The sequence below is a fragment of the Grus americana genome, chromosome 25 (genome assembly GCF_028858705.1).
Source record: "Grus americana isolate bGruAme1 chromosome 25, bGruAme1.mat, whole genome shotgun sequence".
Classification (NCBI taxonomy): Eukaryota; Metazoa; Chordata; class Aves; order Gruiformes; family Gruidae; genus Grus; species Grus americana.
The window spans coordinates 2,345,292-2,372,598 of NC_072876.1; the positions used below are offsets into that span (position 1 = coordinate 2,345,292).

General features: G+C 54.1%; 1 protein-coding gene across 2 annotated transcripts; it reads left to right on the top strand.

Moving 5' to 3' along the window:
- Nucleotides 1–1,703: 1,703 nt before the first annotated feature.
- Nucleotides 1,704–27,155, top strand: ADORA1 (adenosine A1 receptor). Of its 2 annotated transcripts, none has more exons than XM_054803878.1 (3): nt 1,704–1,929; nt 2,380–2,765; nt 26,193–27,155. In XM_054803878.1, the coding sequence occupies exons 2-3, from the start codon at nt 2,425–2,427 to the stop codon at nt 26,824–26,826; spliced, it is 975 nt and encodes a 324-aa protein (XP_054659853.1). In that variant the 5' UTR covers nt 1,704–1,929; nt 2,380–2,424; the 3' UTR covers nt 26,827–27,155. The 2 variants fall into 2 exon arrangements, with proteins under 2 accessions (XP_054659853.1, XP_054659852.1); XM_054803877.1 differs by lacking the exon at nt 1,704–1,929 and adding an exon at nt 2,032–2,193.
- The last annotated feature ends 152 nt before the right edge of the window (nt 27,156–27,307 follow it).

Sequence of the window (27,307 nt, forward strand, 5' to 3'; positions counted from 1 at the left end):
CCCATGATGAACCTGCAGGTTTTCCTGCTCTGCTCCCAGCCAGAGGTTGATTGCAAGGACACTCGCCCTGCAAAGCTGGTGGGCAAGGGGTTTCAGGGCTCTCTGGGGATGCCCCTTCTGGTCCCGGTACCCTGTCCTGAGCGTATCCACCCCACATGTTGCCTCTGGCTTTAGGGCTTGAGCCCTATAGCGGGGTAACAGCTTCCTCCCTGTGGTGGAGGATGTGTGAGGAGATGCGCTGTGAGATGCTCCAGCAAACGCCTCCCATAAATAGCACGGTGTTTACGTGAGCCCGCCATCCTCAGTTTATTTTTCTCTCTGCAGAGCAAACAGATCGTTGAAATCCAAATAAGCTCTCCTCGCCCTGCTGCTGGCACAGCCCAATGGCCAGAGGTGGCACGCTGCCACAGTCCCCATCCGGCCCTTGGATGCTTGCCCCTCCCCAGCCCTATGCTGGCCACTTCGGCAAGGCAGTGAGGGGGAAGCCCATGGGTCATCAGGTGATGGAGGAGTCCAGCACTGTTTTTGTGATGGTCCCACAGCTGTTCCCATCCCTCCCTTGGGGATGCCTCTGATGGGGGAGAGGGTTCAGGGTCAGCCCTAAGGGGTAGATTCAGATGTTGGGACATCTCTTACCAAGGCAGAGCAGAGCAGGATGGGACAAGTCCAGTCCCAAGACCCACCAAAGGAGGGAGAAAGGATGGGGAGAGGTGCAGATGGGGCTTGGGAGAGTCCCCTTGCCCCAAATCTGAGGTTGTAGCTAGTCATGGTCCTGAGATAAACCAGCCCCGCTCCTGAGGAGCGACTTATGCAGGATGAGCCTTGCAGGTGCCTGGTCCACACCTGGGGGGGACCCTGGGGGGCTTGGCTGGTTCAGCTCCATCAATCAGATTGAGCCCCCAGACCCATTGCCTCTGCGCTACCCCAGCCCAGAGCGGAAATTTTGGGGGTGGCCATTTTCCCTCAAACCTCTCCCAGGACATTAAATAGCGCCTGGTCCAGCCTCAACACCAGTTTGGGGCCACCATTCCTCCACAGGCCTTCTCTGGGGATAGGAAAGACCCTCCGCCTGCCCCAGCAGTTCTGTTTTCCACCAACGAGCCCCCTGAGCAAGGGATGCTGCCAGCCCTGTGCCTTCCGCCCTCCCCAGCATGGGGTGCAGCCCCACCCCAGCACCCACCGGTGCCATTCAGTGGATGAAAGGTTCTTCGGGGCTCACCCCCGAGCCACCGCAGCAGTGATTTTGGATTGGATTTGATATTGTCAGCCAGAACTGGGCGAGCACCCCAGATCTTTTCGGATCTGACTCGGGGTGCCGATCCCATCCCGGGGCTGAACCCGGAGCGACGGCTGCTCCGTGCCCGGGTGATTCGCTGGGTCCTCACTCACCCTGAGCTCAGGCTCTGCCTCCCTGCTGCCTCCCCCCCCGCCCCGATCCTCTGCTCACACCCGACCTCGAACACCGGTTCTGGTGCTAAAACCGGGACCCGACCCGTGTTCGGAGCTTGGGGCTGGCAGTGGCTCTGTTGCTCCCCCCGCTGCCGGCTCCCACCCCGCTCACCCTCCCGGCTCCTGCCCCCCTTCCCCGTCCGTCTCCCCCCTTCCTTCTCCCCCCCCCCCCCCGCAAGGTTCTTCCCGGGCCCGGCGAGCCCCAAATGGGGTCAGTCGCTCTTTAAACGGCTGGAAGGCTGCACCATGTGATGCTCCAGCTCCGGCTGGGAGCTGGCAGAGCCTGCGGGAGCCCAACAGTGCCGGGCACCGGGGACCGACCACAGCTCCGCTCGCCGCGGCGAGCCCGGTACCCAGCACCCCGAGCATCCCTCCAGCCACCACCCCCCAGCATGCCCCCCGAGTTACCCTTCGGGTGAAGAGTTCTTGCTATTTTGGGGTGAGGGCACCCAGAAACAAGCCCTCGGCTTGCAGGACAAGGTGAGGTGGGTGGGGGCCGGGCGGGGGCGGGCGGCTGCTGCCGGGGCGCGGTGCGAGGTCGGCGGGAGGAAGCAGCCGGGGGCCGGGAAGGAGGCGGGAGAGGGAAGCGGAGGCCCCGCTCCGGCTGCATCGGCCCCGAGGGGCTCTGGCAGACGGCCCCGGGACGGCCCCGAAGGGCGGTGGGACTCCGCCGCTCTCCCCGGGGCTGGCCAGCGGCTCCCACTCGCCCGGCAGCTCCGGGAGCGGTTGCGAAGCGGGATGGAGGTGGGTGCGACATGAGTCCCTGGGGGGCCGGGGGGGGGGGGGGGTCGGAGCTCCAGGGGACGGCACAGGCTGGAGAGCGATTTTTTTTTTTTTCCCACGCCCCCCCCGCCCCGCACAGGCTCCATCCCGGCTCGCAGCGCAGTTAAGATGTCAGTAGCTGCTAACCGCCTCCCCGTGCGTTTGCAGGTGACCGAGGGACCCCAGCGTGAGCGGGGAGGGGACCGGAGCATCATGGCACACCCGGTCTCAGCCTTCCAGGCTGCCTACATCTCTATCGAAGTCCTTATCGCCTTGGTGTCTGTGCCGGGGAATATCCTGGTCATTTGGGCTGTGAAGATGAACCAGGCGTTGCGGGATGCCACTTTCTGCTTCATCGTCTCACTGGCAGTGGCCGATGTGGCCGTGGGGGCCCTGGTCATCCCCCTGGCCATCATCATCAACATCGGACCGCAAACGGAGTTTTACAGCTGCCTTATGGTGGCCTGTCCCGTCCTCATCCTCACTGAGAGCTCCATCCTGGCGCTCCTGGCCATCGCCGTGGATCGATACCTGCGGGTGAAGATCCCTGTCAGGTAGGAAAATGCATCGGGGCCAGCTCTGCAGTGGCTGCTGCGGGGGTTAAAAGGGAGCAAGGATGCCCCAAACTCTTGGAGAAGCACTGGGAGAAAGGTCTTCCTCCACTCTGCCAGCCCGGTACATCTGGCTGCAGCAGCAATTGGGACAGGCTGGGCTGGGGCGGGGGTCCTGAAGCCTCCAGCAGCTTCACTTGGGCATTCAGAGGGTGCTGGGTGTGCAGGCAGAGATTTGTTGTGGCAGCCAGTGGGCAGGGCAGGGCAGCCACTCACGGGATCTCCATGACTGGGATAAAGTGTGTCCCACATGGGAGAGCACCATCAGGGTGCTTCAGGGAGTGGAAAGGGGACGATAGATTTATCTTCAGCCTAGGTTTTCCCTTGCCATGGGGACCCCAGGAGCCCGGGAGTGATAACCTGCTTGCTCATGGACAAGTGGGACACAGCTTTGGGGTTTTGAGGGACCAGAGGTGACAGCCTGAGGTGTCTCATGGGGCAGGCTTATGCAAGAGAGACCCCTGGCTATGGGGCTGCCCCACAAATGAATCCTCTCCTTGTTTTTCCCTTTCTCATCATCTGTACCTGTTGTCAAAGCCAAGCCCATAACAAGTACGTGGGCCGTAAATGGGGGGAAGTACTTTATTTGAACTCTGCTGCTCCTGGAGGAGATATTTAACTGCTTCATGGCTAGCTCCCTCCCCGCTGGGGTGGTGCTGCAGCCCCTGGGGCTGGGGGCAAGCAGCTGTGGGGCTGGGGTGCTGTAGTGGGACCAGGAGAGTGTCAGTGGGGCTGGGAGGGGATGTGACACCCAATGTCAGTGCTGCTCGACTGCAACCCACGTCTTTGCTCTGTTCGAGGACATGCCCAGGCTGCAGGGACACGTTTGCCAGGCTCATCAGCTCTAGGAAGGCTCCTGCTGCCCAGAACATTGCTGGAAAAACTCAGCCCAGCCAGGATGGCTGAGCACACACCCATCTTGTGTCACCCCACTGACAACTTTGCAGTTCAGACACAAGCTCCAGCCCATTTGCTTGAGGGGTCCACAACACTTCATCAGCACAAAGACCCCCCAAAAGGGACCAAACCCCCTTGTGTTAGATGCTGCCCAGACCCCAGTGGGCATAGGACCCTTCCCAGGGCAGGAACTGCCTTCCCATACAGGGAGACAAGGGCAGGAGGCAACCTGTGTTGGGATCAACTGACAGTTCAGGAGTGCTCGGTGTCCACAGATCCATGGGATCAGGCCAGAGATCTGTTGCTTTGGGGGTTTTCCCCCAGCCGTGGCTGGCACAGGCTGCTTGGCAAGGGAGCATAAGGCGGGGGGCACAGGATAAAACCACGGTCCCTGCCCACCCCCTCCCTGCCACGCACGATTTTACAGGCTGTTCCCAGCTTCCTCCCTAAGTGTGATTTTCCCAGTCTGAAAAATCCTCGTCTTCCAGCCTGTTGGTGTAACCAAAGCGATTCTCACCCTGTCATTGCTCTCGGTGCTTTTTTGGTCCTCCTGCATCCCCTGCGTGGTGGGGATGGGTTCAGGTGTGGGAGGACTGCGGCTTTATACATAGCAACGCTGCCTAGCTCTCGTCAGTCATTTTTCTAACAAACCCAGTCTCTTTTCCTACCTTGTTGCCTCTGAGCATCAAATAGGGCTTTTGGGGGAGATTTCTGCCCTCAGCCCGGGAGCTTTCCTGTGAACAATATTGTTAGAGCCCCCCCTCATCCTGTATATAGTTTGGACGGGGTTTTCTCATGCAATATCAACCCTGAATTTTGTTGTCCCGTTTCATGCCCAATTTCTCAGCATCGTGAGATTTTTCTCTGGCTTTTTGTAGCCTATGTTAATATTGAAGGGCTTTGTAGCCTCAACAAGAAGGGCTCAGCTTCTCCAGCTCTCCTGTTTCCTTGTCCCTGGATGTTTCCTCCTTTCCCTGGTGTGAATTCCTGGAAGTTGGCAAATGTGATGATTTTAGGCGATTTTTGTGCCCTAGACACAGCAGCAGCGAAACAACATTGTAGATTGCAAATAGGACAGAAAACGCCACTAAAGAATATTCCCTGAATCTGAAATGCCTCGAGTTTCTCCCAACCTGTTGCTAGATGCTAAAAGACGATACTGAAAACATTTTTACAGCTCTGACAGCTTGAATCGCGGCTTCGTGGTGTCGTTTCTCACTGTGACACCGAACCCATCGGTATGCAAATTGGTGCTGGGTGCTGAGAGCCTCCGACACCTTGGCAGGATTCAGGTCCCTGGCGAGACACAGGTGGGCACTCGTGCCTGGGAGACCCCAGGGAGAGCTGCTAACATCCCTGGAGGTCCACAGGCAGCAATGGCACCCCACAGAGATTTGCAGGCAGGTGGGGAGCGATGTGGGGGGCTCTGCCTCGGCCACATCCCCAGGGCACCCAGGACGTGGAGCAGGGACATGCCCTCCAGCATGTGGCTGGCCAGCATCAGGCACAAGGGGACAAGATCAGCAGACAGTGTGCACACCGCAGCCCGCTCCTCTGCCAAAGAAAGTCCCTAGAGAAGCCTGGCACGGGGTAGACGCTCGCCAGCGTGACCCACACATGCCCCAGCACGGCTGAGGGGGTATCGTGGGCTGTCATGCACGCGGATCCCCCGCATCCTTAGCCCCACTATCTGCTCGCGGGCAGCCCTGGCTCTGCTGAGGCTCGGGGAGAGGGGGCAGCAGGGAAGGGAAATGCATTTCATAGAAGTAGCTGACAGGAACTGGGAGCAGCAAGGAGAGAGGCTCCATGCATCCCTGCTCCATCCTCGTGCTGACCACCCTGCAAATGCCATCTCTGCTCCGGGTGTCCCCAGCGAGTCACCACTCGCATTTCGGGTTCTGTGAAGGGATGTGCGAGGGTCTCCGCGTCCCTGTCATGTACTGGCCAATTGGGGTGAGAAGCCAACAGGACTGTTGGCTGGGAAGAGTTGTCTGAAGGAGAAACAAAGTCACCACTGAACTTTGCAGGCTTTCTATTTAATCAGGCAGAGCCGGGACTGGAAGCGCAGCTTGGCAGGGAGCGGGGAACATGAAGCATCGCAGCCCAGCTTTGGCTCCCAGCTGCCCACACACACTCCAGCCTTGGGGGTGTGAGCTTGGGGGAACAACCTATGGGTTTGCTCCTTCTTCCAGTCTGCTGCCCATGTACCCAGCCAGAAAGTGAGCCCTGGGGGGAGATCGGGAGTTTTGCAGCCCTGGGGAATAGGTGTTTGCTTGCAGCATGTCTTGAGCAAATGGTGCCCTGAGACATTTGAAGTGTGTCTCGGGATGGCAGTGGGAGATGCCCAAGCGGCATCTGATGCTCTGTCTCGGGCATTCTCCTCACTCCCATGGCCGTGTTTCCCATGGACACAGAAACAGAGGAACGTGGGCCACTCATGCAAGGTGGAGGCAGATTTTGTGAGATGGAGAGGGGTCTCGCATGGCTCTGAGTTGGCACCTCCTTCCTCCTGCTCTTGAAGGTAAACCCAGTGCACACCTAGCATGGTCAGGGGACTGGGATATCCCACCAAACCCTCTCCCTCTGCCCCAAACCCCTGGGTAGCATCCCTCCTGGCTGCTGGGGTCTGAAGGATGCTACCTCCCCTTGAGGTGCCTTTTCCCAGCTATGGAGGGATGCAAGAGCATCGCTCAGGTTGAGCAGGCTGGAGCAGAGGGTACTACACTCCCCAGCCTCCACAGAGACCACTCTAAACAACCAGAAACCACCTAAAATAGGTTTGCTGCCTTCATGCTGGTGGAAAAGCTCACATCTCCCCTCTTGCATCCTTCCTCCCCACCCAGCAGCAAGGCAGGACCCCCATCCTGTCGCCCCCCCCCTCCCAGACAGGCACAGCGGGGTCTCCCAGCCCAGTCCAAACTTCCCTCTTGCAGTCACACTCAGGGAAGATGAAACAAGTTCAAAGGGAGGGGAAGCAGCTGGCTGGGGGTGTCCGGCAGGAACCGGCCCCTCGGCATCCCTGTGGTGGAGGTTGGCGACAGGATGCTGGAGGGGATGGTGCCGGGGGATGTTTGTGGGGGGATGTAGCTCCTTTGGCGCCAGCCTCCGCTGACTCAGGGGCCCCTGTCTTTGCTCTGAGATGCTGCATTGGGCTGTTTGGAGAGGGTCATGGCAGAAGGAGCTGGGTCCTCGGGACACATTGAATCACAGACGCTTGGCTGGGGACGCTGGATGCACGGGTGCAGCCTGGTCCTGTCTTGCATGTCCTTGGGGGTCCTCACCTTGTCCACTTCGCTTGGACCACCAGCTCTTTGAAACTTTGAAACATCTTCCAGGAAGATAAAAACTGTAGAAATCTGCTGGTAGCAAGAGCCCTTGTACGTGGAGTCTCTTACTCCACAGCAGGAGCCTCCGCCCTCTGTGCCCGGGCCCCAACATCAGGGTGCCCCCCCGGACCAGCTCTTCCCACCCTGCCGCATCCCAAGGAGCATCCCACCAGGGCAAGCTGCATTTTGTGTTGTTGAAGGTTTTGAATGTACATGTGAGGCTGCAGAGCCATGGAAATTAGACCAAAGCAGGCTGGAAATCGCTAAGAAATGGGGGGGGGGCAGGAGGCTGGGGTGCAGCAGGGGGAGAGCCCTGGGTAAAGCAGAGTCTGTGGATGGCTCTGTGCATGGTGCTGGCATTCTCTGAAGGTTCAGAAGTGCCCTGTCCTGAGCCTTCTGAGATAAAACAGTTCAGGGATGGCAGGAGCATCCCTCAGCCCTGGACTGCAGCCCCTGCAAGCCAGGAGGTGAGGAGGACTTGCAGCTATCCTGCAAGCTCTTGGATGGACCCGGCAGTGGAAGAAGGAAGCTTCTCCCCCTTGACTCCACTGGTTTTTATGTTCCTGCCTGAGCTTGGGCTCTTGCCGGGATTGCAGCGCTCTTTCCCCTTCTCTCCAGGCCTGCCAAGGGCCGCAGGCATGGGGCCAGCTGGGGCTGGGTCACAGGGAAGCCCAGGAAGTCTCATCGCCCTCAGCCAGCTGGGTCGTGGAGCAGGGCACGTGTCCGAGATGGCACTCCCAACACTAAGTGCCAGGAACCTTCCCCAGACACTTGGGCTCTGAGACCCAGCAGATGTGTCTGGGATGGACACGGGGAGGTTTCAGACCAGGCTTGGATGGCGGTGGCCCTGGTGTCTGTGGGAGCTGGTCCCCTGGGGATGGTACCCACTCAAGGCGGGAGGTACCAAACCAGAGAAGCAATTTTTCAGGCTGGCACAAGGGTTTCAACCCAGAGCAATGGGATGAAATTAAGAAAAGGAAATGTATGCTCCATCTGAGGGCAATTTGCTGGCCAGGTGATGGGTTTCAAGTGTCCCCAGGGAGGCAAGGGTGACTGGACCTGTCTCTAGCCAGCCTGGCCAAAGCAGCAGATGATAAACGAGGGCAGTGGTGACCAATTCTGCCCAGCCAGGCAAGTGAATAAACCAAACCATGGTTCCTCTGAGGCTTGTTTTCAAATTCAGAGGAACCATTTCAAAAGCATCCAGGTGACTCAGAGCTGGGAGCATGAGTTGCAGGGGTCTCTTGCACCTGGGACCTCATCTAGGTTTCTTTGAACCTCCATTAGTCAATGAAAAGATGCCATCCATCCTTATAGACTCTGCCCCTGTGAAAGTAGACTGCATTTCCAAGGAAAATGCTCCCATTTTTCCTAAACTGGAGAAATTTTGGGGACTGGCAGGTCTTTGCAGCCACCTCTTTTGTTTCTTCCCTTGCTGCCCTCCACCAGGTATATTTTTAGCAAACGAGAATGATCTGTGGAGACCTTCATTCCCAAGGAACAGGCAGATCTGAAGGATGGAGAATAAAAGGCAGAAATCACAGTCTCCGAGTTTGCTGGAGACTTCGGGCTGTTTCCAAGCTGCAATTTCCAGCACCCTGCACCAGCTCAGCGTGTGGGTGCTACATCAGTGCAAGCATTTCACACCAAGCTCTGCTCAAACCAGATCTGGGCTACATGGACAAGCTGTGCCAGTTCAGGACCAGGAGCTCAATTCTGGTATCACCAAAATATTCAGAGCCTTGGAAATGGGAAGGGATTTACCAGCAGGTTATATTGGTCTTGAGATCCTGGTAAATACCCAGGTGAGCTGGTTTTTAGCAAGTAATTTTCAGCCAAGAGCATGCTAAGTCAGAGATCAAAGCCACAAGGGCTCTTCCCTTGGTGAAGGGATGTCTGGATTAGTCTCGGCAGGAGCGTGCACAGCTGCTGCAGCGGCGCCACGAGACATTTGCCGACAGATGCAAAATCAGGTCACTCAAAAAAGCTACAGACGCTGCCATGCCGGCCAGAGGGAAGTGACTTGGGCTGTAAGCAGTGTCCCCAGCTCCTGGGAATGCTTGGGTTGGCACGTGTCCCCCTCCTTGGGATGCGGCAAGGGTCTGACGGTGGGATGCTCTGCTGTTGGTAGCACAGAGGGAAGGGGAGAAGAGTGGTGAATGCTGTGCAGGGATGCTCCAGATTTGCTGATATTTGGGGTTATTCCCAAAATGGATTAAAAAGGCAAGGGAAGATGCATGGCCTCCAGAGATCCTGGACAGGCTTCTTGGGTAGCAGCATCCCATCTCATCCCAGCCCTTCTCCTTTATCTCTGAGGAAGGTGAGACGTGGTGCCTGTGCTGAGTAATCTGCCCAGGGTATCATTTTGTCCTGACCCCGTTAGCTGCGAGTCAACATCTGTCCCCTTGGCAGAGCTTATGTCTGCCTGCATTGCACTGCAGGGCGATGAATGAAAACAAGCTCCTTCTTGCTGGTGTTCGCCTGCTACACCCCAAAATCATGCTCTGGGAATATTTTCATTGTTTTTTGTGGTTTTTTTTTTCTATTTGTGCTGATTTTCAGGTTAAAGCATTGACCCTTGACAATGCATCACCAGTAAACTTGAAGGCATGCTCCCAGCAAAGACACTAGCACATTTGCAGACAGGGAAACTGAGGCACAGAGCAGCACCGTGGCTCACTCAGGGTGACCCCACCAGGCAGGGATGGAGCCTGGGGCACAGTAGGTATGGAAGCTGAGATATGCCAGGACAACCTGGCCTTTCTGTTCATGCATTGTGCAGTGATCAGCTGGTCTCCTATCACAACTGTGCCCAGGGCACCTGGCAGCCAGGCTGCTCTGTGATCCCAGCCCATGCCATACTGATCTGCACAGGAGTAACTCAGCGAAATGGGGTTATCCAGGAGGCCAAATGGTCCTCCTGGGCTGCAGGTCCCTGATCTGCAGAGCCTGAAGTCAAGAATGCCAAAAGTCACTCTTGTCAGCAACCGGTCTTGATTAAAAGTGACAGCATCTCCATCCACTGAGAGTCAAAAGGGGCTGAGACACATCTGTGGGGACGATGCCCTCAGCAAGGGGACTCCTGCCAATGAATTCATCCTGCAGGGAACACAGACATCAAACCAGGTGGAGATGGGTAGATGGAACCAAGCAAGGCTCTGCCACCTCTATAACAGTGATTCAGGTGTGTTGAGTACCATCAACCCAAGAGGACCTGCTCTACAAAGCAGCAGATGGAACTCAAGCCAGCAGGAACTCTATGTTCCATTTCTTCATCCTATGGCAATATGAAGTCACCATGAGGTCCCCATTGAGCAAAAGGTGTGGAGCACCGACAGCTAGGGCCACCCAAACGTGGTGGGATGGACAGCAAGGTGCCTATGCAGTGAGTAAGGTGAGGTCTGGTGTCCATGGTACAATAGTCCATCAGACCTGTGGTTGATCAGCAAAGCCTTGAAAACACTTGGGAACACCAATATGGTTTCTGTCACAATTCCAACAGCACCACTGAGCACTTTGGAATTGGTTTTCCCTTTTCTGGAGTGACTGGGTTGTTTCCAAGGGTGCTGGGTTGGTGAAGGCAATGGTGATGCACACTGGGGCTTGACATCCAGTGCTTTCCAAGGACCCTGTGCAGCTTCTGGTAATAAGTGAGACACCCTACAGAAGGAGGCTCTGCCAAAGCAAAAGCTTCTGATTCAGTTTGCCTGGTCCCCACCAGCCTAGCCTGGCCCTGCGGGCAGCATGTCAGGAGTGAGTCAGGACCAGCTCAGCACGGTGTGTGCTGTCACCACAGCCATCTGGTGCTGGAGCTGGTTCAGGGCAGGCAGGAGCCCTTTGATGGGGGGGTCCTGGGTCTTCCCCCACCTTTGAGATGGAAGTGTGTGACTCCATCAATGGGAGGTGTTGTCATCACCTGGTCTTTACAGAAACAGTCCCACCTCCACTCCACACCAGCCAGAGCAGGCGATAGTGCAGAAACAAATGACTCACGGGGTCCGGGCTGGGTGTGCAGGCAGGCTCAGGCACTTCTCTGCCACAGAGCTAACACCAACCCCCCCTCCAGCAACCGGCTCTGAAGCTGCAGGCTGGTCTCCGTGTCATTGCCCAGCCTTTGGCATGTGGCCTTGCTCTGGTTGGACATGTGCCATGAGGCCACCAACAGCCAAGCCACCCTCAGCTCCTTTTACACCCCAGGGTGCATCACAGCATGGGTTTTCTAGCCCGTTCACAGTGTTAGAATAAGCTTAACTGTGTCTTAAAAGTGCCACATTGACTCAGTTGACCAGAAAGGGGATTTTTGGCCACGAACTTGGATGGGAGACAGTTGGGACAAAGCCCATCAGACTCTGTTTTCAAAGTCTGACCTGGAGGGACCCCCCAGACCCACAGCTGCAATTTGCAGTCAGTGAGGCCAGACCCATCAAGATCTCCTGTCTGGGACATCTCAAAGCAGCTTGTACCCAAACACAAGGGACTTTTGGACATGGGGATGTGCTCTGAAGGGACATGGCAGCCACCCGGCTCGTTAGCATGGGACCTGCAGGTCCCTGGGCCTCCAAGGCAGAGCAGGCAGGGTTGGGCAAAGGCTCAGGGACAGGGACCATGGAGCCACTGCATCCAAATGGCCATGCTCAAAACCAGCCTGACAGCAGGGAGGAATGATTCATCCTAAGGGGTCACAGCACAAGCTTTGGCATGGAGAGGGGGTTCTGTGGGACCAGTCAGAGCAGGCATGAGGGAGTCAAGAGGGGTCTGAAGTCCAGAAAGGTGGCATATTAGCAGGTCTGTATACTGGTGTGGAGGCAGAGGAGAGAGAAAGGTTACTGCAACACAAAGAAGGATAGAAAAAAGGAGGAAAATGTGGAGGAGGCATCATGGTGAAATGATCTGGGAGATTAGTTTCTTCGTGACACACACAGGAGTCATTTCAGAGTGGAAGGAAACTGATGGGCTGGAAGAAAACCTCTGGCTGGAGCAAGGACAGGGAAAACCACCACAGGGTCCTGCCCACAGGGGTGTGAGGGAAGCCCAGACACAGATCATGGGGGTTTGTGGTGCCTGCAGAGAGCGGGACATGGAGCATGGAGGAGACCATGCGGGCAAGAGACTCCTGGGAGAGACAAGGACAGCTTGAGAGGGTCATCACCTTGGGCACAAAGCACCATCTCAGAGCCTGGGGAAATGACAGCCAGCACAGCTGAGCTAATATGAACAGTATTGGTTTATCCTGAAGATAAATTAATGATTTTTCAAAGTGATCCTGCTAGACGCAGCAGGGATGGACACAGGACCTGAGAGCCAGGCAGAAACCAGCATGCAGGCTGCCGATGGGCTGGGACAAGTGGTCCCAGGGAGCTGGTCCTTTTGGGACACAACTCATTCAAGGTGACCTGAACTTTCAAGCCCATAAAATGGGAAACCAGCTGTGCCAGAGGCTGTCCAGGCTCCTGGCAGAGAGATGCCTTCTCTGGCAGCACGGCTGCCCAGCTGCAGGGGCAGGCGCACGGCTCTTGAGTGGGATGCCCAGTTGCAAGAAAGAGCAATTGATGCTCTCCAAGGAAGCCACAAAAAAGCCCCACAGCCAGTGGGGTGTCCTGCAGAATAGCAATGAGCTGAGCACCCCTGCTCCACCAGCACCCAGCCCCACTGCAGCCTGCTGCCAGGCACGTAGCCGCCTTTCCAACCGGAGGGCAGCTGAATGAGCGAGTCTGGGTATTAAGGAGATATCATTGGTGATGCCATCAGCAAGAGAGTATAAAATAACCCTAAGGGGTTGAGATCCTCCTTCCTATAGAGCACAGGCAACAATTGCCTCTGGGCTAAGGGCCAGATGGGTGATGGGTGGTAAATAGGGGAGGAAGGACCATCTTTGGTGAGGTAGGGCAGTACAGACCAGGATCAGCCACTGGAAAGTTTTGTGGCATCTGGGTTTGCCCTTCACTACACTGAGACAGATGGGTCCCGGCAGCTCCCCCTTACACCCTTGCCCCATCTCTCGTTGTCTTTTCCATCCTTCCCCCCATCCCTTCCTTGCCTGGGCTTTGCCCCTTGGCACTGAGCAGGGGACCACTTTCAGCAGCCACCGCAGTCTTGGGTGGTTTGGTTGGATTTTTGTTAAGAACAAAAGTCTCTGTTTACAAAAAGGAGCTGGAGGAGGAGAGTGGATTTGTTCCCCAGCCCTGTTGCCTTGTCTTCCTCACCAGCCTCTGTCCATGCTGTCCCTGAGACCAGCCATGGTACTCTTGCCTGCAGACCCCTGGGTACCAGCAATGCCCGAGCAGGACCTCTGTAGGCAGGGAGGTGACACCCCCAGTCCTGGACCCTGCCTGGGGTGACAATAACACCTTTCCATCGCTCCTCAAAGGAGGGCCAGAGCACAGAAAGTCGGGACATCACTGGCATGTCTGGCTATCCACCTTCTCCGGGCCATTTCTCTCCCTGCATCCAGAGACCAGGATGATTTTTCTTGGCCTCCTTCAAATAAGGGAAGTGCCAGCTCCTGGCACCAGGGATGCTTTCTCATTCAACTCAGCTCATTTTGCTTCACTTGGCATGTCATAGCCCCCCTCCACGACTCAGTTTCCCCATCTGTTCACAGAGGGAATGATGCTACAAATTCTCCAAAAGCACCAAGAGGCCGATGCTGAGAAATGCTGTCTCAGACATAGCCATAATTAGCACAGTCTAACAGACTAAATTATTTCTCTTTTCTGCACCGGTAACAACACTGAGTGACTTAAACCTTGTAACATGCAAAAAATGAAACACTCCTTTTTCTCAGTGCAAACAGCTCTGCTCGCCTGCGGCACTGAGTGGTCAAAACTGGGAGAGAGCTTAGAGCACAGCCTGTGTCCAGATGGACACGGCAAAGCCCACACAGAACCAGGCGCACGCCCGCGTGGGTGCAGGCAAGTGGGATTTATTTTAAGGGAGATTGTTCCCCAGGTTCAGCGCTGCTGGGATACAGGTGCTTTATGGGCTCAGAGAGGTCTGTTTGTTCAAAGGGAGCTCAAGGTGCTCTGATACCAGCAGTCATCTCTGTCTTGCTTTTACACCCACTCCCACGATGCTCGCAGCATCAGCGATGCCGATGGCCACCCTCCGTAGTGCCATCCCCTACCCTAAGTGCCACCGGTCCAGCCACGGCAAAGCAGCTCCATCTCCAGCAGCCTGGGGACCCTCTTGCAGCTCTGCATGTCCCTTGTGCACCGGGGAAGGGGGATACCGGGTCCCTTGCAGGCTTCACAGGGACCAGCACAGTCCTCCTGCTTGGGAAGGACCTGATCCTGCCTGCCCCATGCATCCTTCATCTCCATGCCCTGCACCAGCCAGGCTGCCTGGGCAGGCCCAGGCTGTCTGCCCATTGCTCCTTGCCTGGATTTAATTGTCAGAGTAATTAGGAAGATGGACAGGGTATAATTTATGCCCAGCTGATGCATTTTGCTGGAATTGCTGGTCTTGGGTCTCAGCTTTTTCTCTTTGCCATCCTGATGGAAATACTGAGCTGCTTCCACCCAGGCAACAAGGTCAATCAGTGTTCCTCCAAGGGAATAAATAATCTTTTAAATCTGAAAGAGGAAACAGGCTTGAAATAATAAACTTCGGGTTTGCTTTGCACTTGCACTTTTTATTTGTTTTCTTGACGAAAGATCAATTTTCTGCGGTGAGGGAACATTTGATTGCGATGTTAACTGGAGCCTTCACTTTCAATTTGGCATTTCATTTGGCTGATCAAGATATATAGATCTGCACTGGACAGATTCATCCCAACGTAAATAACTTAGTGGCTTGACACATATGTACTCTGATCCTCACTTTTCCCATTTTTATGATGTTGTGGAGGGGTGAATAACACAGGTTTTACTCATGCTTTGTGGCAAGTTGTGTTGGACAGAGGTTGGAAGGCAGCTGTAGCACAAAATGGCATCTCCAAAATGATTTTCACTAATTGAAAGAACATATAGTCAACTCATTAGCAAAAAAAAAAAAAAATCCAGCTTCTTTTTGCATTTCAAATTGATCTTTTAATCAAGGGAAATATGCATTGGACAGAAGATGCTGAACTGGTGTTTCAGGTTACTATGTCCTCTGAGGTTTAGAAACAGTAGAACTCGTCGGCACTCTTAATTCTCATTTAGGCATTAAGCAGAGAAAACAACCTCCCTTGTTTTGTGAGCTTCCAGCCAATTTTTCAGGCTTGAATGTATTAATCTTTGAACTGGGCTAAGTGCAAGAAGGGGAATGTTCCCTTTGCAGTGACAAATTGTGCTGTGAGGATCCTGGACAGCAATAACAAGTTGTAGCCTGAGAAACTGAGGAGTTCAGTTGTTGACTGCAAAATCAGGAGTTGGGTTAGCAAGCAGAAGTGTAAAAACCAAGAAATTAAAAGACAGATGATACTAATCTCTTGTTCCAGCTGTAATTTAGGATATCTCTTTTTCTGAAGTGTCCTTCTGCATTGGAGAGATAAAGACCCGCCTCAGCCCTGCTTCGTGGCTGGGTTAATGCCTCTTCACCAGAGATGCTATCTCCAGTTTCCTGCCTCCCATTTATCCTGGGAGCAGAGCGCGATGTCTTGTCGAACACAGATGAAATGCCAACAGCAGATGTCAAAACCCCTCTTATTTCCCTTCCAGTTGGGATCTCTGATCTGCTCCTGCCTTTTAATGGCTCTCGGTGCTTTTCAGACTCACCCGGTTGCAGGTTTCCTCTGGGTACCAACTTGTCCTTTGATTTAGCAGCATTCTCAGAGCAGGATGGTGACATGCAGGGAAGGATGGTGGCAGTGGGCAGCCCTCCCTGGTGCTGTACAGATGGTACCAGGCACTTTCTTAGCTGGCATCTTCTCCCTAGCACGGCTGGCTTTCTGCAAGCCGCAGCATTTTGTGGGATGAAGTAGGAGCCATAAAGGCTCTCAGAGCCCTATCACGCCAGGCATTTTATATCTACCTTCTCATTTCAACTTCGCGTAGAGCCCACATTGGACAGATTTGGCATTTTAAGTGGTTTTTAGGGCTGCCTTCTTTCTTTGTCCTTCCCTCTTCTCTCTCCCTTTTGCACTTTGGGTATTGACTTTCAGAGTCCTCGTTTCAAAGAGGTTCTTTTGCATAAAGAACAAAAATATGCAATGCATGGAAAAATTCAAGCACAATACAAATAGTAATTGAAAAAACACTGCTTTTATCCAGCAAAGTCCCAGATTTATACTGAAGATAGCCAAAGCTGTCTTTTGTCCCACCTCCTTTGTACTACATGAGTACATCACCCTGACTTCTCTAATCACACAGAAACACGCAGAGACACGCAGAGACACACAAGATCAGCTGCTGAGCCACGCCTGGGTAATCAGCTCCCAGCTAATCACCACAGCAGGGGCAGAGCTGATGTGTGAGAGCCTTTGAGGTGACCGGATCCACAGGGTGATGGTCCAGCGTGGCAAGGGCAGATCATCTCCTGGCCCAGCACATTGATCTCCCCACCACAACGCTGAGTAAGAAACACCTCCAGCACACTGTCCAGAGAGGGATGCACATGGGTTTTGAATGTCTCCTCCTGAAACCTTCTTGCCCTGCAGAAGCTGTCTTCTGCCGGAGGTGGGATTGCTCCCAGCATAGCAGGGTCTCGGCCGTGTGATGGAGGCGTGCAGGACCTGCCCTCAGACTCAGACCTGTACTGCTCTCCAAGGAGATGTTCACATACCAAATTTCTATTTTTTGACAACAAAACTGTTTAGACACTAAAAATATCCAGTAAATTTATTGCACAAGGGTAACACTGAAAAAAAAGTCCATCATGCCCATCAGCGATGTAGGCAGCTCTCATAATTTCACCCCCATCTCTTAGGGACTGGGCTGTTCCTCTCTATGTGCCCTAATTTTCTGGTGCTATAGAAGAACCTCAGCTTCTGTTTCTTTTCTCTTTTAAAGCAGCACTTTTCATGCTTTGCATTGCAGAGAAATGCTCAAAAATGCTGCTGCCTGAAACCAGGAGCCAAAAGACAAGAACATAACTTTTTTTTCTCCCCCAGTTCTGAGATTCTGCAGCTCGTTTCATGATTTTGCAGCCGTTGCCAATAGTGTTGAATCATTTCCCTCCCACCTACCCCATGGGGTCCTTGGAGGAGAAATCAGCGATCCAGGAAAATCCTGGAAGGCTGTGACCACACATGGAGCTGGGAGGGAGACCTGGAGCTGCCTGGGTGCAAATCTGTGGCTCAGTGAGACTGGTACCCCATTGACCAGGGACACCGGGTGCACCCTCAGGACTGTCACACGGCAGCAGGAGGTGACACATCCAGAGCACGGCCACCCCAGTGCAGGCACTCAGCACCCTTGGATGCAGTCGGTGCCACCCACAGCATCGGGCAGTCTCACAGCTTCCTTCGGGGCATGAAGGGTCTGCCCGGGGTTAGAAGGCAGCACTCCCCAACAGGCACAAATTAAATCATTTCCATCAGGCATCTGATGCCCTGGGCGTTCCCAGCCCCCTGCTTAACCCCCACCCACATTTGGGATGAGGGGGCTGAGCACTGGGTGAGTGGTCCTTGCAGTGACAGAGCACTTGAACATGTCAGGATCCAGCCACAGGCTGTAAACCAAGCCCAGTTTGAAAACAAGATTAACTTATGTGCACAAAGGATTTCTATTTGCTGCAGAGGTGAAGGATGCTGCTTGAAGGATGTAAGGAAAATTGCCTTGAGGAACAGTGGATGACACACTCTCCTTCGCCTTCTTTGGACAATATCAGTGTCTCCCCTGCACCTGGAGCAGAGCCTGAAAGGCAAGGACATGTGTGAGGTCCCTATGCTTTCCATCCTCCCCTCATGTGATCTCCAGCCCCCCCATGCTCCCCCTTCCCCTTGCAGTGGGAGCCGCTGGGATGCCCAAGGGGAAGGTGTCAGCACCGGTCCATGGTGGAGCCACCATGGAGGTTACTCACATCCCACCTCTGAGATGAGGACAAGTGAGCTGAAAGAAGCCCCGCAGTTACTGGAAGCCTGTGGTTTGTTCCCAAAGATGGGTTGTGATTCATCGCCAGAGCCCAGGGAGTCCAGGGGCACAGACATCCCGAATGAAGCAGGCTGCAGAGATCCAGCCAGCAGCTACTTCTCTGCCGAGGCCAGGAGCAGCCCCAGGAGGGGCTGTGACTTCTTGGCAATGAACTCATATGGGCTGGTGTGATGTTGTGGCTGCTCCTAACATCCCAGGGACCAGGGATAAGTCTCTTTGGCTCAACAGGCAAAGGTTGAACTTGATCCTTTAGCTGGAACATGAAACGTGGCAGGTTTAGACTCAAAAGTCAGGTGGATGGTGTAAGCGTGTGTATGGGTACTGGGGAGCAGGGGAACAAGTCCTGTGGGTGATGCTGCCCCTGCCAAGCTCAAGGTGGGCTGAGATATGGTACGTGCTCAGGGGCTTCATCCCACTGGGGCTGATGGCATCAGGAGAGTGGCAGGGGTGGGGGGGATGTGTCTGGCCCCTGGGTCCAGGGCTTGGACCACTGGAGGCGGGGGAGGACATCTCTCCTCACACTTGTAGTCATCCACTGGATGGACATCCCTGATGGACTCTCATGTTTTGTACTGCCAGTCTGGGGTGAAGATACTCTGGCACAGCCTGACTGCCCTGTAGAAGCACCATTCCCCATTTCCAGGCATTTTAGCCCATAAAGCCCTTTTCCACCTTATTTCCCCTGCTTCTTGTGGGGATGTTTGTGTCCCTAGGGCTGCTTTCGGATGTGCCCACATCCCTCTGCATTCCTCAGAGATCTCAGGGCTGCCTGCAAGGTCCCGGAAGATGTATCAGAGCAGGCTGAACCCACACCAAGGCAGCAGCATCTCCCCAGACCCTGTCTGGGGTCCAGGATGGCTACAAACAGTCCAGGTTCCTGCACAAAACCTCCTTCTTCTTGCTGTTTGCTGGATCTGTGGCCTGCTCCAGCTTCACCCACCGCTAAACAAAGCACTCACCAAAGCCCTGGGGACGCTGCATCTTGGTGTGTGGGGACCAGTCAATTTTGGCAGGATGGATTTGTTCTCATAAGCCTCATAATCACCCTCGCCTTTATCCATTAAAGAATTAATGGCTATTAAAAGCAGTTAGAAACATTCGGTGGACTTGCCAGCTGCTTCACCTGGCCGTAGTCACTTGTGCTTTGCAGAACAATTCCTATGCAGAGAACTGTTATTTTAGGATGGTAAAACCAAACCCTGGACACAGACTGGACCAGGAGGAACTTCAGTGGGATGCACACAACCAAGTGCACTTATGGATCTATGCACATGCTTTCAGCCTCTCTCATGGTGACTTTGGACCAGGTTTGCATTAAGCAACCTCATGGCGTGGTGCCGTCTCCTCTTGCTGCAGTGGAGGAGACCCAAAGTGTTTTGGGAATCTTTGGTTCTCGGTCCCAGCCCCGCTCTGACCCTCTGCAGGGTGCTCTCCAGCTGTGGTGGCAGCTGTGACCATCTCATTGCATGCAAGGAGACTCACAGCAGCCTAGCAGGGAGGCTCTCTCACCCATCAGGGACATCCACTTCTGGAGCCCCTGGCAGACTCTCAGCTTTGGACCTCCTGCCTCCATGCCTTCTTGCAGCACACAGCTCAGGGAGCACCGAGCACCCTTCTCCTGAGGTTCCGTGGGCTGTCCCAGTGCGCTTTCCAGATGGAAATAGGGCAGCCTTGACCTGGGATCTATCTGCTCGAGGGGCACCAGGGGGGTTCTAGGTGGAGATTTGGGGTGCAGCCCCATCCACATGGGTAGTAGGTGAAGGGTGTCTGTTCCCATCAGTGCTTCTCCTGCCGTGATAACCCATCCTCAGCCCATCCAAAAGTGTCACCTGTAGAAAAAAACAATGTTGTCCTCACCCGACTGTCCCCTTCAGATGAGCTCTCGCTTACTCTGAGCAAACAGCCATGGGTACCGTCCAGGTGGTGGAAACCACCTTGCTGCAGCCACCTGGCCTGTCCTCTTGCACCATGTCCCCTGTCCCCTCTTGTCCCACGGGCCTGCTGGCACTTCTCAGGTTTCTCCTACAGCTTGAATTTCTTGCAGACCAACCAACCAGAGGTTCTGGGACAGTGCACAGGGCACATTGCGTCCTCCTGGTCCCTTTGGAGCACTAGGAAGTGTCTCTGTGGTACGAAATTGGTGTCAGGCTGGAAATACTGTGCTGATGGAGGCTGCTGGGCCATTTTGGTGCAGGACAGGGTCTCCATCACTAACTAGCACCAATGTCCTTGCTGCAGAAAGACGCACTCATCTGGCTCTCCTGAAAAGACTGTCCATGGGTTTTGGACCAGTTTTTTACATCTTTACATGCCAGCTGGCATCTGACAAGCAATAAGTCTGGGATTTGGGGACCAGGAAAATCCCCCATGCATCCCAGAGGAGATGCTGATAGGGCCAGTCTCCTCCCTTCTGAGCATTTGTAGGAACAGGATGTCATGGAGTGCTCCATCCAGCTGCCAGCTTTGGCCGATGTTGGTTGACATCCATCCCTCCAAAGGCCACCGTTCACATGGCCGTGTACCCACCAGCTGTCACAAACCCACATTTCTTCCAAGGCGTAAAACCAGAAGTGATGTGACCATGAGAGCAACATGCTGAAACAGTGTCGGCACCCCTCTGCCCAGGAGATGTTTTCTCACATCACCTCCATGGTAGCGTCATTGCCACCTGTCAACCCCTTCCTGGCTGTGAGAGTTGCCAGTATGATGCGGGAGGGTGTGAAATGCCTTTGTGGTGGGAGCCATTCATGTTTGCAGACAACATGAACCCATCACGAGCATTGACTTACTGCAGTTGTTGGATGGATGTTGTCGGGAGCGTGAAGGGCTGAGCGGCTGGTGTTTGATCCTAAAGAGCTGCAAAGCTCCCAACTGTCACGTAGGAGGGATGTAAACAAATAGGAGATGCACTCAAATGATGCAAGAGAGATGTTAGTACTAAGAGACATTTATTGCTAACAGACCTTTTTAGACATTTTAATATACCTTCGAATCCTTGATAACCTTCAAGATTTTGAACTTAGGGTTTTTACTTAAATTAAGCCCAAAAAAGATCTGAAGGGAAGGAGGAAAATAGCCAAAGCAAGGGACTGAAGAAGGAATAAACTTTTCATGTCCAGGGTTAGAGGTGACGAAGGAGTCATGATCAGGGTCCCTCTGTTGCACAATGTCCAATCCGCAGCGCTTCCCACCTTGTGCAGGTGCCCAGGGACCTTGTCATCCCAGCCCTGAGCTGTGGCCAAGATTGCCCCCCACAAGACCTGGATGCCACATTGCATTCTCAGCTTCACATTTCTCAGCAGCTTTGAACACCAATATCTGAGTTTTCCCACCCAGCAGCCTCCAGGACACTGAAAGATCTGAAGCAAAGATACAGCCAGGAAAAAGGAGCAGAAACCAAAATTCCCTGATATCAAAGCACTTTTGTCTAGAGATTTTCCATTAGATCAGGACATGCTCTGGCTTCTTTTGCTTGCTGTGTTCATAATGCAGATGAGCTTCATGTCAGCTTGGCCTCCTTTCCTCCTACCACGTTGGCTCCAGCTTCATTTCATTAGCAATGGCCTGCCTTCATTAGTGAATTAATTCCCCAGGAATTGCACTGCAATAAGCCCTACCAGAGCAAAGACCAGCAAAGCCACATCTTGGGGCTGCCTGGACAACTGCAAGTATTTTCTGGACAAAAAGGATATTCACAGAAATACTAAAAAACAAACAAATTTTATTCAAAACAAACAAATTTTATTCAAACCAGACCTGGAATCTTTGAAGCTTTTTCAACCAAATCAAAAGGAGATGTTTTGTGAGTGTTAGATTTGGATTGACCTGTGGGTTGGAGATCTAGGAAATGAGCCCTCACCTCTCTCTCGGGGAACAGACCCCAAGACAAAAGCCAAATCAATAGAAATACAATGAATATGCCACTCTCCGTGTGTTTTCAGATGTGTCCTGATATGTTAGATGGCCACGGGGGCTTTGGCCACCCAGTGCCAGACACCTAAAGAGCAGGTCCTGGGCTGAGCTGGGCTCCCTTGGCTGCAGCAGCAAGGGATGCAGAGGTCTGGCCACATCAAGATGTGGGAGAAAAAGTTGAATCCAGCCTGGGAATGATGAGCGAAGGGAAAGGAGGGTGGATAGTGTCCTCAGGGTGAGGGCCGGGGAGCATTTCATGATCTCCTGGAGAAAAGGGGCCTCAGTGTCTCCCCCAGTTACTCCATCCTCAGCCCAAGAAACTTTGTTTGACTGCAACATCTCCTGGACCATCCCATCATGAGGCAGCATCCCTCCCTGGAGGAGTCTGCTCCATGTCTCCCCGTTAGCTCTGCGCAGCCCTTGGGGACAATTTGTCTGCCTCTGCCTCCAACCATCAATTTTTGCACTTCCTCTGGGGATGCAAACAGCACTCTATCAATAATTGATATTCTGCCTCTTCACATTATTTTCCAAATCCTCTTGTTCCACACCAAACCAAAGGTCCTGCGCATCCCAATTCACTGGGATATCGATGAGGCCGGATGGTCACTGTGCTCCCTCCAGGCTCCTTTCTCCTGGTCTTGGCAGGGGATCCAGGAGGAGTTGGGGTGATGCCCATCTCTGTGGGGAAGGGATAGTGCAAAAACCGCCAGTGAGGGAGAGCAGGAGGAAAAGTTAGCAATTATGGTCAGGCTCAAAACCCCACAGACAAAGAACAAAAACCCAAATTGTATGATGATGTTGATGACTATTATCATGGATGTTTTAGTCGCAGCTGTTAATAAAAATAATAGTAGTAATAAAATTGCAATGATGTTAGCAATTGTTGCAATGCTGATGATGATAATAAGATTATTTATTAATTGTGAGCCATTATCAGCATTTTCTAGAGCTTCTGCCTCCCAGACCCATCCCAAACTCCAGCTATATCAGATTAATGCAAAATGAGATAAATGAGGAAGGCTTTTTTGTTATGGCATAACCAAGGCAGAAACATGGGAACAGCAAAGTCTGTCCCTGACTCCTCTCTTACTTGCCCCCCCACCAAATGCCCTGTGTTGTGGGCGTCAAGCATTAGGTGGGATTTTGCATTTCCCTCCTTTTAAGTTGGGTTTGCAGTCTGCAGAGCAGCTGAGCCCTGTGAGATCTGCATGGCCAGACCCTGTGGGGTGGATGGAGGAGGAACTCAAAGTCATTTTATGGCTTTTGTCATTCTCCATGTAGGGCTGACGGGGTGCAGTGGGCACCCCTGAGCCCCCGAGGAGCACGTTTCCCCACAGTGTGCTGCAGCTGCCTCTGCCTTGTTGCTTAAAGGAGCAAAGGGAACAAAAGCCCCGGCTCCAAATGTTGCTGATTTCTATATATTTTTGGGGTTCAGCCACGGTTCCTGTGACTGTGGTGCACAAGCGTGGGGGGATGCACGGACAGGCTTTGCTCTCAGCTACCGGCTGCTTCTGCAGTGCCACTCTTAATCCTCTCGGTGCAAAGTGAAGCAAGGTGCAGGGAAAGCCAGGTCCTGATGCGTGAACCGTTGCGTGTGTCAGGCCAGGGATGTGCAGCGAGGTGGCAGAGATGTATGTGCAGCAAGGAGGGATGGACGTGGACCACGGCAGAGAGATACATGTGCGGCAAGGAGGAGGGATGGATGTGCAGCGAGGTGGGGGCATCCATCTGAGGCAAAGAAGGATGGATGCGCAGTGAAGAGGAGAGATGGATGTGCATTAACAAGGGATGGATGTGTATTGAGAAGGGATGGATGTGCAGTGAGGAGGGATGGATGTGTATTGAGAAGGGATGGATGTGCAGCGAGGAGGGATGGATGTGCAGCGAGGATGACAGATGTGCAGAGAGGAGGTGGGAGGGGCGTGCACTGAGGTGGATGAGCAGCCAGCAGCATGTGGGGTGGTTGTCCTGCTATGTGTGTGTTATACACTCTGGACCATGCGAGCTTGTGTGCATCCAGGGACCTGAGGTCTTCACAACCTCCACAGCTGTCCTGATAGCCATCTGCAACAACACGCAATGTTCTGGAGCTGCGGGGGGCCAGGACCATCCAGGCTGTACCCCCTGCAGCCATTCCCCATCCTCTCTGCCTTGGCTGCAAGAGTGAACACTGTGTCCTCTGATCCGACTCTGGTTCATGACTCACAGGGTCTCAGTGCTCACTCTGTCCCGTGTGCTCCCCTGACCCAGGCATGAGGGCAGGGGGAGAAGGGGTGGGTGCTCTGGGAGCAGCTCCATGCCTGGGTGCTGGCTGCAAGCCCCAGGAGGGTGTTTGGGGACCATGGTGGCACTGCTGCTGCTCAGCATCCTTGTCTCTCTGGCAATTGATGTTGCACAGCTCTGCAGGGCAGGCAGCACCCGAGATGGCAGCACATTCAGCAAAATCAGTGGAAGACCCTGTTAAACGCCAGGAGTGGGGAGATGGGACACAGCCTCGGCTTGCAGGGATTGCAGAGAGGGAAGGAGCCAGGGCAGGGGGGGGGGGTGGTGTTATTCCTAGAGCACCCCAAGCTGCTCGAGCCTGGGGAGGTAGGAGTGGGATGTCACAGCTGGAAGGGCACATCAGTCCTCCCCAACGGCCTGTTATCAGTGACGTGGGGTGCACGGGCCAGCACACAGCCCCACGGGAGCCTCTGGTATCCCTCTGCCACCCACCACTCCCATGGGTCCCCCCCCCCCACACTTTTCCCTTCATTTGATCCACAGCGCTGGTGCTCTCCCACCACCCCTCATGCTCCCCGTGCCCCAGCTCTCCCTGCCCTGCGCCTTTCTCAGGGTCTCCTGCCCTCTCTCCTCCCCACAAAGAATAAATCACCCTTCGACTCCAGCCTCAGCTCTGAGAGGAAACAGCAGCCCACGTTGCCACCTTCTTCCCACGGGACCTGGCTGCCTCCGGGATGCTGGGAATCTTTTTCCAGACCAGAGGGGGTTCATTTGGGAAAGTTGTTGGGAACCTGTGTCTCTGGATCCTCTGGACTCCTGGGGACCGATGTTCCCCCCTCCACCCTGCACCACTCCGTGCTCCCACCCTGACACCTTGCCCATGAGACGAGTCTTGAGAAGGGACCTTCAAGGGGGAGGGACAGTGGGTTTGCATCCTTGGCTGTATTAAAAAGGCCCAAAATGCTCCATTTTTCCACCACAGGTAAAGACTGCAGACATGCAGCAGGGAGCTCTGAGCATCAGGATGGAGATCCAGGTTTGCCAGCCACCTCCACATGGTCCCCCATGGCCAGGTTAACACTGGCATCACTGAAAAAAACAGCAAACAGTCAGAAAAATGTTCTTTGTTCAAGCCTTCAATCCCCTCTGGTGGAAAGCAATAACACTTGGGCTGAGAACCTTCTCAGCCTCCAAGGAGAAGCTTTCCTTTGAGGGTCAGGGGGGGAAAATCAATCTAGCAGGCTCCACTTCCCGCTTGGAGAGCTCTGGAGAGATGAGCCGAGCCCTGGCATGCTCCCCAGTGGCATCAAGGAGGGAGCAGAGCCCAGCTGAAGCACAGCTCTCCTCCTCCTCCATCCTTTGGCACCGGCCCATTACGAAAGAGGGTTTTGTCGGTCGGCACAGCACATTAGGAAATGAAACAGGCTGTGCCCAGAAGATTCCCCAGGGGTCCGTTACCACCATTGGATCCTTCCTCCAGCCGGGCAGGTCCCAGAGGATGCTTTTGCTGGCGATTTCCTCCCTCGGCGCAGGGGCAATTGTCTGGAACAAGGTGCCAGCAAGGCTGGTGCATGAGGGGAGGAAAGGGTGACCTGCTGCTCTGGGCATAGGGTGCTCAGATGTAAGGTGGGCTGCTGGAGGGACATGAAGCCCCCCTAGATATGAGGGTTGAACACGCAGGCACGGTCCAGATTACTAATGCATTTTCTACCTTGGCATCAACCCCCAGAGCTCCAGGATCATGTCTGAGGTCTCTGCCTGGGCTGGGGGTAGTGGTGGGAGACAGGGTGAGGTTCCCCAAAGAAAGGGGGAACAAAGAAAACAGTCCAATAACACATCTATCAGGACAAGCTGTTGCTGATTGCGAAGGAAGGGAGTGAGGAGCACCATGCCATCTCAGCATGAGCACTGCCACCCCACGTGGAACAGTCTTAACCCCCAGGCAGAGCATCCCACTCGCGTTTAATTCTTTCCTGTGGTTGTTGTCTCTTCCACAGGTATAAGACCGTGGTGACACCCCGGCGGGCAGCAGTGGCCATCGCTTGCTGTTGGATCGTCTCCTTTCTGGTGGGACTCACCCCTATGTTTGGCTGGAACAACCTGAACAAGATGCAGAGGACTCAGGAGCTGAACGCCAGCCACACGGAGTTTGTCATCAAGTGCCAGTTTGAGACGGTCATCAGCATGGAGTACATGGTGTACTTCAACTTCTTTGTTTGGGTCCTGCCTCCCCTGTTGCTGATGCTGCTCATCTACCTGGAAGTCTTCAACCTCATCCGCAAGCAACTCAACAAGAAGGTCTCCTCCAGCTCCAGCGACCCCCAGAAGTATTATGGGAAGGAGCTGAAGATTGCCAAGTCATTAGCGCTGGTCCTCTTCCTCTTCGCGCTCAGCTGGCTCCCTCTGCATGTCCTCAACTGCATCACCTTGTTCTGCCCATCCTGTGAGACGCCGCACATCCTCACCTACATCGCCATCTTCCTCACCCACGGCAACTCGGCCATGAATCCCATCGTCTATGCCTTCAGGATCAAGAAGTTCCGGACAGCTTTCCTGCAGATCTGGAACCAGTACTTCTGCTGCAAAACCAACAAAAATGCCAGCACCACCACGGCTGAGCCAGGCAACTAGGAGCTGGAAGAGAGCAGAGAGGGTCCTTTGTGCCCAGCCCGGTCCCCATCTGGCTGCTGTTCCTGCTGTCAAGGGAAGAGGAGGCTGGGTTCACCAGCCCTGTGCAATCCGAACAGCCGTGTCCCCCAGCTGCCCCAGGGGATTATTTATTCACAAGCATCGTACTGTTTTGATATTGTAGCCTGCACTGTTCCTTTCCTTTTTTTTTTTCCTGTTTGTTTTTGGTTTTGTTTTTCATTTTTTTAAAGGTTGCCAAGTATTTAAGGAGAAATTGTACAGACAAAGGCGCAGTTTATCTTCATGCAAATAAAGTAAAATGATAAAAACCACCCAGGAGGTCCTCTGCCATTGATGGAGACCTCTGGCTCCTTGGAGCACGGCAGTTGGTGATGCTGGGGGCACCTCACACTCTGGCCCCCATGTCCATGGGCCCATGGGGGTACCTGGGCACTGAGGCAAAGGGGTGCCCAGGTGGGAGCGA